The sequence below is a fragment of the Chenopodium quinoa genome, unplaced genomic scaffold (genome assembly GCF_001683475.1).
Source record: "Chenopodium quinoa cultivar QQ74 unplaced genomic scaffold, ASM168347v1, whole genome shotgun sequence".
Lineage (NCBI taxonomy): Eukaryota > Viridiplantae > Streptophyta > Magnoliopsida > Caryophyllales > Amaranthaceae > Chenopodium > Chenopodium quinoa.
The window spans coordinates 1270774-1283805 of NW_018744062.1; the positions used below are offsets into that span (position 1 = coordinate 1270774).

The 13032-nt window shown below is 40.3% G+C and overlaps 1 protein-coding gene across 4 annotated transcripts; it reads right to left on the reverse strand.

Annotated features, from left to right (window-relative positions):
- Positions 1–227: 227 nt before the first annotated feature.
- LOC110690701 (transcription termination factor MTERF9, chloroplastic-like) lies at positions 228–12964 on the reverse strand. Of its 4 annotated transcripts, none has more exons than XM_021867573.1 (3): positions 11448–12964; positions 9317–9394; positions 228–1001 (listed from the first exon to the last, which is right to left on the reverse strand). In XM_021867573.1, the coding sequence occupies exon 1, from the start codon at positions 12693–12695 to the stop codon at positions 11499–11501; it is 1197 nt and encodes a 398-aa protein (XP_021723265.1). In that variant the 5' UTR covers positions 12696–12964; the 3' UTR covers positions 228–1001; positions 9317–9394; positions 11448–11498. The 4 variants fall into 4 exon arrangements, with proteins under 4 accessions (XP_021723265.1, XP_021723264.1, XP_021723267.1 ...); XM_021867572.1 differs by having other exon boundaries at positions 9317–9429; XM_021867575.1 differs by lacking the exon at positions 9317–9394.
- Between the last annotated feature and the right edge of the window lie 68 nt (positions 12965–13032).

Sequence of the window (13032 nt, forward strand, 5' to 3'; positions counted from 1 at the left end):
CCTTATACTGCTCGATGTACACTGATGTACACTAAACCGGATGTATACAAAAGTTTTTGTAACATAGCTGTTCAAAAAAAAAAAATATTACTCGTAACATATATAGTAGTTTATTAAAAAAAAAAGTTTTCTTATATGGAGTGTTGAATTTCAAATTTCTTTAAAAAAAAAAAAAAAAAACCTTATACTATTTTGAAGTAGTATAAAAAAGAACTAATAATGTTAGGGTTCCGTATTTAAGATGTCTTACTTTTTACTAGGATTATGATTTGAACTTTGTTGTGCTGTGACAAACTCGATATTCATGATTTCATGTGCAATTAGGCCTTCTTAAGAGGTTTTTATTTTATTTTATTTTTTAACATGTGAGCTTTTACAATCTAGACTCATATTCAATTCAAGACTATGCTACTCGAAGCTTCCTAAGTTGTAACAATATCCTACATAATATAGTGTTCTATAAGACTATAATATACAAAGTTTCATAAGTTAGCCTAAAAATTAAAAATCAATTAAAAAATTGTAGAATATCCTACACAATATAGTGTTCTATAAGAGAGTGCACACACAAGACAAATGCAACATTGCGTTGATATGTTTTTTTTCCTTTACAATTGCATAAGCATAAGTGCATAACTATTCCTATTTCCAGTGGTTCTTGCCACATTTGGCCGACGAGCAAATCGGATTTTGACCTCGACCATCTTTAGATTGAGTTGGACCCATCTGTGAGTCATGTTCAGTTTCATGCTGATGCTTAAGCCTTAAGATGAGATCTGTCATTATTTTCCACATCAGATACTTCTTTTTTGCAGTCTCCCTTTCCTGTTCTGACTATAATTCTGTCAATTCCTCTTCCTCGTGAAGCGACATTTAATAATCATGCGGACAGTGCAAGTGCATCTTGATGTGTGCTTCCTCTTCCCTTTAGGTGATTGAATACACCCAACGCATAAATAAACCCAGGAGGGTGCCGTGGATACTTGGTGATAGCTGCAAACCTGCAACAGATGAAGTGCCTGGATCATTAATGTTATCTCCCTGATTGCTGAAGTAACTAGAGCATGAAGCCACAAGATTCCTGTTCTAGTGTCATTCTACTACCCACTAATGATTTTTCTTTAATTTCAATACTCAAAAACGTTGCACAAAACAGGTCATTTTCCATCTATAGGGGAGAAAAAAGAAAAGAAATTCTCTCCACAAAAACATCAGACAATAAGAAAATAAACAAACAAGATAGAATATCAAGGGAGCAGATGCAGGCAGGAGATGAAGTGCAACGCAAATGCAGACATTTTACATACTAATCACAATAATGAGTAAACTCGTCACCCAATAACTTGCTAGGGTTTTTTTTCAACTTTTTTTTTTCACCAGCAAAGGTTCAAAATAAACTTTCACAAATTAACCTGCTAACACAAACAGAAAAGAAACTAAGAGCAATAGGAAATCATATCCTTGCTCAGTTGTGGAAGGTTTCCATGTTCTCTGGGGCCAGATTCCTTTGGAGCCTTAAAAATGCTTGATGAGGGAGGATAGAGTATGCAGACAGGCAGACAGCAGCGCGAAACAAGCACGACAATTGTTGGCTATAAGATCTCTGTAAACTTTTAGAATATTGCAAACCCGAGTATTTGTCCCTAACCGGCTGCAGGTTGAGTTCCCCAATAATCCAGTGAACAAATCCCATGTGCAAGGGCTACGAGAATGGAGACTAAGTTACTGCAGTCAGACAATAGTAGACCAAAATACTAAGAAACCCCATTCCTTGGCTCCAATTTAGGGCTTTGATGCAGTCCTTTGCCTCTGCTTCCTAGGGACTGTTGGAACTTGGAAATACTAAAAGTGCCCAAGCATCATGCTCACTTCTCGTGCTGTAGTCTGCAGTCCATCTTCACCACTCTTGTTTGTGCCTATTTTCCCATGAGCTATCAAATCTAATTATGCAATTTTTTTTGTTCTGTAGAGCTCCCAAACATTACCTTACCGCTTTTTCTTCATGCTTGTGTGTTACCATATTTTTGGGGCAAATGATACAAACTTCTTCATTATTAGTAAAAATGTGAAAATTTTCAATTTTTTAAACAAAAAGAAAAAGTACTCTAACCAAGCCTTAACCCTCACAATTTTTTGATCTAGCCTTGTAAATGTGTTATGTACAAAGTATATATAGTATATACTATATATACTTTTTGCACTAGCATAAAGTTTTTTAATTAGCACTTAGCTGACACAAATTCATATTTGGCTGTTAATCTGTTATAGTAATATACAATGATGAAAATCAACAAGGAAAAGTATTAAAATAATCATAAAAGGGAGATTGGAATGATAAAACAATGTAAGCAGTCATCTACAAATTAAATAGTAACACTGAAAAGAAATACATAAGAAAAATTATGTCAAATCAAACAATCATATTGGAAAAATAAGTTCAATTCAGACCATATCAGAAAAAATTAGTTCAGATCAAATAACAAAAATCTACAAGACTCAAATCAAATATTCAACCAAGAGTCGATAAAGATCTGTAACAAATGCTCTGACCCCTAAGGATCGTGGCCTGGTGACTTATGTGAGAAGGAAGAAAGGTCAGCTAAGGAATGAGGAGCCAACCAATGATTAGTGCTCTGCCAAAGAATGAGGGCTGCCAAGGAATCAGTAGGACAGTCACCACCAAATCAGTGTCACAGCTACCACAACAACAACCACTTTTGTCTTGTTCTTTTCTTTTGTCAGGATGTGTATATAAACAAAGGGAGGGTAGGATTGGCGATTAGGCAAGATCATTGTAAAACCTAGAACTAGAGAGTGGTACCCTAAAGGTGCTAAACCAGAGATTAGTAGCCTAAAGCTACCCCTGTTTTTGTTACTTCATTTCCATTAATCAAAGAAGCTGCCAACTTTCCCCAAGAACTGATCTTTATTGCTTTCAATCTATTTCATTACAAGTAAATACCTGTTAGAGTGTTACAAGTGGTATCAGAGCGGCGATCCTGCACCTGCCGGTACCGGAAACCACCACCTTCCACTCTGCTTCCAAAAAAAAAAAAAAAAATGTTATCTCAGCAACACAAAGGTGCGACACTTTAAATGAACAAATGGCAGGGGTGCAGAATCAGCTAGCCACCCTGGAAGCGGCGATGAGAACGCAGGAAGAAACCCTCAAGAATTCCTTGGAAGAGGCCATTCAGAGGATGGATAATCATTTCAGCTTCTACGACAGCAGCAGGAGACTCAAACGGCGGCGAACACGAATACGCAAGCCTAGTTCTTCGAGGAGCTCAGAAACTTGGTGAACCAGAGGAACCAGGAGCAGGGGTATACTCAGGGAACACGCAACTGGAACAATCAGAATGGCGGTGGAGACCACCATTGGAGGCCGCGCAAGCTGGATATGCCCCTTTTTGAAGAAGCAGACCCTGACGGATGGATCCTTAAAGGCGAGAAGTATTTCACCCACTACCACCTCACGGATGATCAGAAACTCCAAGCGGCGGTGTCGGCTGGAGGGCGACGCCTTACGGTGGTTCCAATGGGAAAATAGGAGACAGCCGATACCAAGTTGGGAGAGCCTGAAAGCGCGTGTTTTGCGGCAGTTCTGGCAAACCCACGCCGGTAGCCTCCACGAACAATGGCTGGCTGCACGTTAGGAAACCACCGTGCTGGATTATCGCAAGAGGTTTATTGAGCTTTCAGCGCCATTAGAGGATGTACCCGAAACAATAATGATAGCTCATTTTATAAACGGGCTGAAAGAGGAGATTAAAGCTGATGTGAGATTGATGAATCCATTTAACCTAGAACAGGCTATGGAAGTCGCGGGTCGGGTTGAGGAAAGGAATCGGGTCGGAGGGTTAAAAAGAGCACCCACTTATTTCGGGGCGGGCAAATCCATTGCTAGCGGATCCGGATCCTCAGGAACCAAGCCTCCTGTTGGGCTGGGTCTAGCCCAAACATACGGAACCCCCTCACAACAAGCGTCGACTTTCAAAGGCTGGCCCAAGGCTCCCAACGAATCTCAAGCTTCAGTGAGTTTGCCTAGATCTACCGCATCTTCAACCGCCAAGTCCAGTGAACCTCGGCGACTCACGGACTTCGAGCATCAAGAACGCAAAGCCAAGGGGCTTTGTTTCAGGTGTGATGAGCGATGGAGCGTCGACCATCGCTGCATAAACAAGGAGATGAGCGTGCTCTTGCTCGGCGAAGTCGAAGACGCAGGGGCGGGGCCGTCCAAACCACCAGAGCTCGACTCAAATGACGAGGAGGTGGCGGCGGAAGCCACCTTCTGCTCGTTGGTGGGTCTATCGAGCCCACGCACCATGAAATTGGAAGGCAAGGTGGGCCCGAAACCTGTGGTGATTTTAGTGGACCCCGGAGCCACTCATAATTTTATCTCCGACGACCTAGTGACTGAGGTGGGAGTTCCGGTGGAGGGTGATCGAGAATTTGGGGTTTCCTTGGGAAATGGCGATGTAATTGTGGGCAAGGGGAGGTGTAAGGGGGTCAGGGTGGTTCTTAAGGGCGGGTTTGTGGTGGTGGATAATTTCCTACCCCTCAAACTTGGAAGTGCCGATTTGATCCTAGGCATAGAGTGGCTGGAAAAGCTCGGGTCAGTCACTCATAACTGGAAGACCCATATCATGAGCTTCACAGTGGGGGAGCAAAGGGTGACCTTGGTGGGTAACCCGGCTTTGGAACGCACTGATGCGGTTCCAAGGCATCAATATTGTTATTATAATTATTTTTATTGTTATTTTTAGTTTATTATTAGATGACCGAATTTATTAGGATATTTTTGTTAGTTTAATTCGGTTAGTATAAGATAAGCTTAACTTTAAAGATCATATTTGCAAAATATTATCTTTACAAGTTAGAGTTAGTTTCCTAGTTAGATTAGAATTTGTTTTACCGATTTTTAGGCTAATTATTTAGCTTATAAATACGTGATGGTGTTTAACGAAAAGTATGATTGATTGATTTGAAATTTATAAAGTTTTACGTAAGCTTGTGCTTGTGTATTCTTGGCCTAGTTTAGGTTTTAAGCTCGTGTTGCTTAGCGTTTCTTGACCGAGACTCAAGATTCCAAACCAATCAACTGCGATTGAAGGTTATATCCATCAAAATTCATATAACGCACTAAGGTGTCTCTTCGAACAATGATTCGAGCACTGCAGCATGAGGGCGGAGGGCTTTGGGTTGAAATCAACCAAGTCGAGGCCAAGTCCAGTGAGAGGAAGGAGAGCACACCAACCACCTTGCTGCCAGAATGGTTGGAGGAAGTTATGGGGCAGTTTCTGGAAGTTTTCACCGAGCCTAAAGGGCTGCCACCCAAGAGAGGCCACGAGCATGCGATCATCTTGAAGGAAGGGAGTGATCCGGTGAGCGTAAGGCCCTATCGGTACCCCCAATTTCAGAAGGATGAAATTGAAAAGATGATAAGGGAGATATTGGCGGCCGGAATCATTAACCTTCAGTTAGTCCATTTTCGAGCCCGGTCTTGTTGGTGAGGAAGAAGGACGGATCGTGGCGATTTTGTGTTGATTATCGTGCCTTAAACCGCGAAACCATTCCCGATAAATATCCCATCCCCATCATAGATGAGCATTTAGATGAACTTCACGGGGCGGCCATTTTCTCTAAGCTCGACCTCAAGTCGGGGTACCACCAAATTCTAGTGAGGGAGGAGGACACACACAAGACGGCCTTTCGGACCCACGAGGGTCACTACGAGTTTTTGGTGATGCCCTTTGGGCTCACTAACGCACCCGCCACCTTCCAAGCCTTGATGAATGAGGTTTTTAGGCCATATTTGCGGAGGTTTGTACTAGTCTTCTTCGATGATATCTTGATTTATAGCCCCAACATGAAGAGTCACCGAGAGCACATGAAGATAGTGTTGACTTTGCTCAAGGAGCATAGTTTGGTGGTGAACTTCAAGAAGTGTGAGTTCGGGCAGCTGCAAGTGGCTTACTTGGGTCACGTAGTGTCCAAGAATGGGGTAGCCGTGGATATGGAGAAAGTCAAGGCTATGGTTGAGTGGCCTACGCCTAAAAATTTGAAGGAGTTGCGAGGTTTTTTGGGGTTAACTGGGTACTACCGCAAATTCATCAAGGGGTATGCCCAAATAGCTAGACCATTGACCGAGCAATTGAAGAGAGATAGTTTTGGGTGGACACCCGAAGCTACTAAAGCCTTGGAGCAGCTCTAAGGCTGCCATGGTGGCTGCCCCGGTGTTGGGATGCCCAATTTCAGCAAGCTCTTCGTGGTGGAGGAGGCCTCGGGCTATGGCCTAGGTGCAGTGTTAATGCAAGATTCGAAGCCCATAGCGTTTTACAGCAAGTTGTTAGGGCCCAAATCACAAGCCAAAGCCACGTATGAGAAAGAATTGATGGCAATTTGTCTTGCCATCGTCAAGTGGCGACACTATTTGTTGGGCCGTCACTTTGTGGTTAGGACGGATCAACAAAGCTTCAAATACTTGATGGAGCAACGTGAAGTAGGAGGGGACTATCAAAAATGGGTGCGCAAATTGTTGGGGTTTGACTTCGAAATTCAATTCAAACCGGGGGCTAGTAATAGAGTGGCGGATGCACTCTCTAGGAGAGGGGGACCGGAGCATGAGTTGGCTGCCATGACTTTCACACAAGGGATCAAGTGGGATGAGCTAGAGAGGGAAGTTGAAGCGGATAGCTTGCTGGGAAAGATAGCAGCAACCCTTAAACAAGGGGAAGAGAAGTATGTGGGGTATACATTGGAAGAGGGGAGGCTATTGTTCAAGGGAAGAGTGGTAATACCTAAGTCGTCAACCTTAATTCCTAAGCTATTGAGGGAGTATCATGACAGCCCCATTGGCGGGCACCAAGGTGAAACAAAAACCTATCAAAGAGTGGCGGCGGAATGGTATTGGATTGGAATGAGAAAGGATGTAGGGGAACATGTTAGGCAATGCTCCATTTGCCAACAATCCAAACATTCTCAATTGCACCCCGCGGGTTTACTTCAACCCCTTCCCATACCCAAAGCAATTTGGGAAGAAATTTCAATGGATTTTATCGAAGGCCTTCCCAACTCAAAGGGGATGGATTCCATTTTGGTGGTAGTAGATCGGCTCTCCAAGTACGCGCATTTTGTGGGGTTGAAGCACCCATATAGTGCAGCGACGGTAGCCACTACCTTTGTGAAGGAGATTGTAAGGTTACATGGGTTCCCAACCTCAATCGTGTCGAACCGAGATCGTATTTTTATGAGTATATTTTGGAGGGAACTATTCAAGTTGCAAGGCACCGACCTCAAAAGAAGTACGGCCTACCACCCTCAAACCGATGGGCAAACCGAAATCGTTAACAAGACACTAGAAACATACTTACGGTGTTTTGTGAATGGGAGCCCAAATCTAGGGGTAGGTGGCTACATTGGGCTAAGTATGCCTACAATACGGCTCACCACGAGTCAATTGGGTTCACTCCATTCCAAGTGGTCTATGGGAGAGATCCTCCAAGACTAATTAAGGTAGGCAAAGGCCAAACACCCGTTGACAGCCTAGATGAATGGCTACAAGAGCGGGATTGGGTGCTTGAGGACCTCAACATGAACTTGCTGAGAGCACAACAAAGGATGAAGATCAATGCGGATTTAAAAAGGAGGGAGGAAGAATTTCAAATAGGAGACTATGTGTACTTGAAGCTCCAACCCTATAGGCAAAAGTCACTAGCAAAACGGCCTAATGAGAAGCTATCACCGCGTTTTTATGGACCATTTTCGGAGGTAGAACGCATAGGGCCGGTAGCTTACAAGTTGGACTTGCCGAGTACATGTAAAGTGCACCCGGTTTTTCATGTCCCTCAGCTGAAACGAGCACTTGGGAATCAAATGGTGAACCCCACAATACCCAGCCAGCTAACCGAGGAGTTAGAATTGATTGTAGAGCCTGAGCAAGTTCTAGATATTAGGGTGTCCAAGAGCAATCAGCAGGTCAAGGAGGTGTTAATCAAGTGGACAGGTCTGCCAGCATTAGAGGCTACTTGGGAGGAAGCTGCTATCATCATAGAACGATTTCCCTCCTTTCACCTTGAGGACAAGGTGAGTCTTCTAGGAGGAGGGAATGTAACAAATGCTCTGACCCCTAAGGATCGTGGCCTGGTGACTTATGTGAGAAGGAAGAAAGGTCAGCTAAGGAATGAGGAGCCAACCAATGATTAGTGCTCTGCCAAAGAATGAGGGCTGCCAAGGAATCAGCAGGACAGTCACCACCAAATCAGTGTCACAGCTACCACAACAACAACAACTTTTGTCTTGTTCTTTTCTTTTGTCAGGATGTGTATATAAACAAAGGGAGGGTAGGATTGGCGATTAGGCAAGATCATTGTAAAACCTAGACCTAGAGAGTGGTACCCTAAAGGTGCTAAACCAGAGATTAGTAGCCTAAAGCTACCCCTGTTTTTGTTACTTCATTTCCATAAATCAAAGAAGCTGCCAACTTTCCCCAAGAACTGATCTTTATTGCTTTCAATCTATTTCATTACAAGTAAATACCTGTTAGAGTGTTACAAGATCCAAGATCTAGAAACCCGTTGTGTGAATAAAGGGGGAGTTTGCTCGTCTAGTCCAACTGAGTCATGTAAAACGAACGAAGACAGCTGCATAGAAGGTGATCTCGAGAAAGCCCCTCCAACGGCCAAGTTAGTAAATGACGTTTAGAAAGGAAAAAAAAAATCTAGAGAGACAAAAGAAATTACCCCTTAAAGGTTTGGCAGATAAGTATTATAAGGAGTAAATGAATTGATTGGGGTTAAGGAGTTTATAGGCCGTGTTTAGGGTTTCTCGGGATTCGGGCCCCGATCAACTCTTGAGAGCCCCACTGCAGGGTATTTTGGTAATTTCATCGCTTAATGGAATTTGACCTTCTTGGGGTCCAAACACAACTGAATCTTATAATTATTATGGGGTGAGCAGGTGAGGTGGGTATCACTTATGAGATTCTTCGGGAAGGGGTATAGTTAGATCCCCTGTGGTATGGGGTTCCATAGTTAAAAAAACAATTAAGTAGATGGAATGGATTCTAACTTCATTCCAACTCGTTCCAAAATATCCAACCAAATGACTCCTAGTGAATGCACATTGGATAATGGATATAGCGCCAAAAATCATCCCAAGGGAACAAGATCTTTGGCCTTCAAGACTAAAAGCAAAATAAATCTACTCTGTGTTTTATATTGTTAATTGTTTTAATCTCAACTTTACATAAAAATTAGAAATGACTGCAATAAATTTGAACAAAATTAATACAGTTTCAGAGATCTGGCAATTATACCTTTGTTTATAATGTGGTTGTGGACTTGGGGTGTATAGTTGACTCCAAAAGCTGGGCTCGGATCCAGTGTATTACATACTATAGACAGAGAAACGCTTCAAAAGCCAAACTTCCTTCACAAAATACATAGATAAATCCCATTTTCTTTAATCATCATGATGATTCAGACACGTACTGAAATGTGACATTAATACACCAAATTTACTTCATGATCTTACAAAAACAAATAAAATTTCAATTTTGATTCAACCAATTTACTTCATAATCTTCATGATGATCAAATTCCCAAAAAAGAAAAAAAAAAACGATCACCAAGATACATGAGTGATGTCAAACAATTGTATGTAATTCCATATATAAAACAAATTCATGGTCAAAGCTGACTTATGGTATTACTCGTAAGAAAAGGAACTTAAGGAAGCAAACACAAGCATAAAGAACAATCCCTTATGTTCAAATTCCAATAATTTTATTAAACACAAGGCTCAATTACACTAAACTAACCCACAAAAAAATTGTTACTCTGAAAAATACTTTCACAGTACCTATGATACTGGAACTTTGTTGTAGGTGATATCGAATGTCCCACAGCAGAAACAAAAAATTCCAGAATATCATACAAGAACATTGACTTATTGCAATTTATAGGTGCTTTTGTGGAGTGAAAACTACTTCCTCCATTTCTATTTAGTAGACCCATAACAATTGGCACAATATTACCCCCAAAGTTATCTCCACATTCACTTTGCAGTGGTAATTTAGAAAATCTCTCTACCAACTCTACCAAAAGCTTACCAAATACAGTATTGGTCAAGTAATAGACATTTCCATTTTAGGAATGTTAGTCAAGTAAATAAAAATGGAGGTAAAGACACGTAGGTATCAATACTAAGGCTACTTAAGACTCTACACCATAATTTTAACGCATCCTCTTAAGAAACAATTTTTTCAGAATGGTATATACAGGTTAAGGATAATTTGATATTGCAAAAACAAATGCTTAAAAAAATCACTGGCGGTTTAAATCGACCAGGCTTCCCACTATGCCATGGCGAATAACATCAGGGTGATGGTTTCTAATGGAAAGATAAATATATTTAAGGGAAGAAGCAAAAGATTTGCAGTGCATATGCATGCACCTAAAGTTGTTTTCTCAGGTGTTGAATCTCCCTCACAATTGTAAGAGAATCATTTTTTACAATAGAGTTGCTTGGAATTATATTTTAAAATAGACTTATACTATCTTTCTGGAATAAAAGTAGGGTTCTCAAACCTGATATAATATACACAGTGAGGAGGTTACAGGATCATTATGTAGAAGAAAAGAATTAAACATCAACTTCTCACGTTTATTTTTTTAAAATTTTATTTTATCTAAGCAAATAATGATAAAAGGGTAACAGGAAATCAAAAGTTAAGTCCATCCACTGGAAATTTAGAGAAAGAATGGAAACAGTAAATGCTCCACAAGTTGAAACTAGACTAATAGCAACTGTCATTAGTTTTAACACTTCATATTAGATACTAAAATTTTAACTTTCGATAAAATATGCTTCTATAAGATCAGATTGGAAAAGAGTTACACATCCCTGTATCAACTGTTAATAATTGACGTCCCAATTAAATTGTCATAACAGTCAACAAAGCAACGATCTACTAATAAAATTGTGGCATATGTAATATAGATCAAGAAATCAGTGGTTCACATAAAAGGGACAACATGTATGCGAAACACCTAATACAATGAATCCCAAACCTATTCACCAGTGTTACACGGACAAGGAAGATATTGAGAGAATATTGATAGATGCTTTGATTTAAAAAAAAAAATAATAATAATAAATAAAATAAAAACTAAAATTTAACAACACCTAATACACTATGCACTAGCATCTAACACCATTAAAGCTTGATGACATCTTCAAATTTGGCTTTTTACTCTCCTACAAAGTAATGCTCTTGCTATTCAACCTTCCCAACTAAAAATGTCTAACTATTACAGCTTTACTGGTTATTATCATTCCAACGGACATGATTTATGAGTGTTGGACAAGGAACTGATATTGAGAGAATATTGATAGATGGTATTATGAAATAAAAAAAAGATCTAAAATTTAATAACGCCTAATACCTTATACACTGACTTGCATCTAGCAGTATTAGAATGAACTCAATGACATCTTCAGATTTGGCCTTTTACTCTTCCTGCAACAAGCGATTCAACTGTAGAGCCTGTTAGCTGAGCATAAACCTCATGGACTTCCTCAAAAGGAAAAACAAACCTTTTCAAGAACTTAGCTTCGCTCAAGATAGAAGCACTAGAAAGAAGGTAATGCTCTTTTATCAGGCCTTTCTCCTTCAAAACCTGTAAGACTCGGTGTCTTGGCAATAACCTCTTCTCTATGCTACAAGTAAAAAACGAAGACTGGGATGCTAGGTAATCCGGCTTATAACCCAGCTGGTTTATCAGAAAATCCAATCTTTCCTTAATTCTTTCCTCTTTTGATGTCAAGCACAAAGGATTTCGCCTGATCAATTCCATGACATCAAATTGAGTCCATCCAAAGCTCTTAAAAACTTCACATTTATCGTAGATATTCTTATCACTACATACAGCGACACATTGTATTCCATAAACAAACATCACAGAGTTTCGAGAAATCCCTAACTTTTCTTCAACCCTAATCAAGAGATTTCGAAATGAATTCGTCTCCATACAGTAAATACTAGGCCGGTGAAAAACAAGTTTCTTGAGTTCATCACCAGAAATTCCCCAATTACTTTGCAACATTTCAACATTGGGAATCAAATATTTAGCAGCTTTACTAAAAGTAACTCTATTCGATATGTTTATCACCCGAACAACATTCTCATCACTACCCAGAACAGTCCTAAAAGCATGAATTGCAGGACCCAAATTTTGGCGCACTATTGAAGGGTTTTTTAAAATAGCTTGAACAAGATCAGACTCAGATAAACCCAGATCATTAAGAACCTTAATTTTGGGTTTTAGGGTTTGTCTAACCCTAGAAAGTAAAATCCGGGGTTCATGACATACAAGTTTCCTAATATCAGATTGCTGAAAACCAATTTGCTTAAGGAATTGAATAACAGATTCAGCCTCTTCAACCCTATTGAAATCAGCAACAAGCTTCGCTCCACCAATTCCCCGCCGACAAGCGAGTGAAGCGGAAGTAGAGAGAGATTGGTGGTTGGAGAAACCCAGTTTATCAACTAAGAAGTTCGCAAATGAAGAAATATTACCTTCATTTGATGAAGAAGATGTTGAAATGCGTCGAAAACCAAGCATGAAGAAGTAGCTGTAGAGGCATCGGAAGCCATTGACAGTGCCATTGGAGCTGAACCCAAATTTAATCATTTTGTATAAGTCAATTTTAGATGAACTCAACCTTCTTTTTATTGGCCTGTTACTATTCAGTAGATTAATTGAATTTTCCTGATCTCAATACTCTTTCCAGTCTTTCGTCCCAAAATTAGAGGTTGGACCGGGCCGGGTCGGGTCGAATCGGGTCTAATTTCAAACTTGGATCACGCTAAATTATTGTATGTATATTTTTTTTTGGTGCACAATTATTGTATGTATATGGATGAAAATGTAAATCGATTATTTTATTGAGTCATGTCAAATTTTGAGACCACCACGCAAAGTATGAAAACAGTGTCGTATCAAAAAATAGTGGTTAAGTGAGACATCA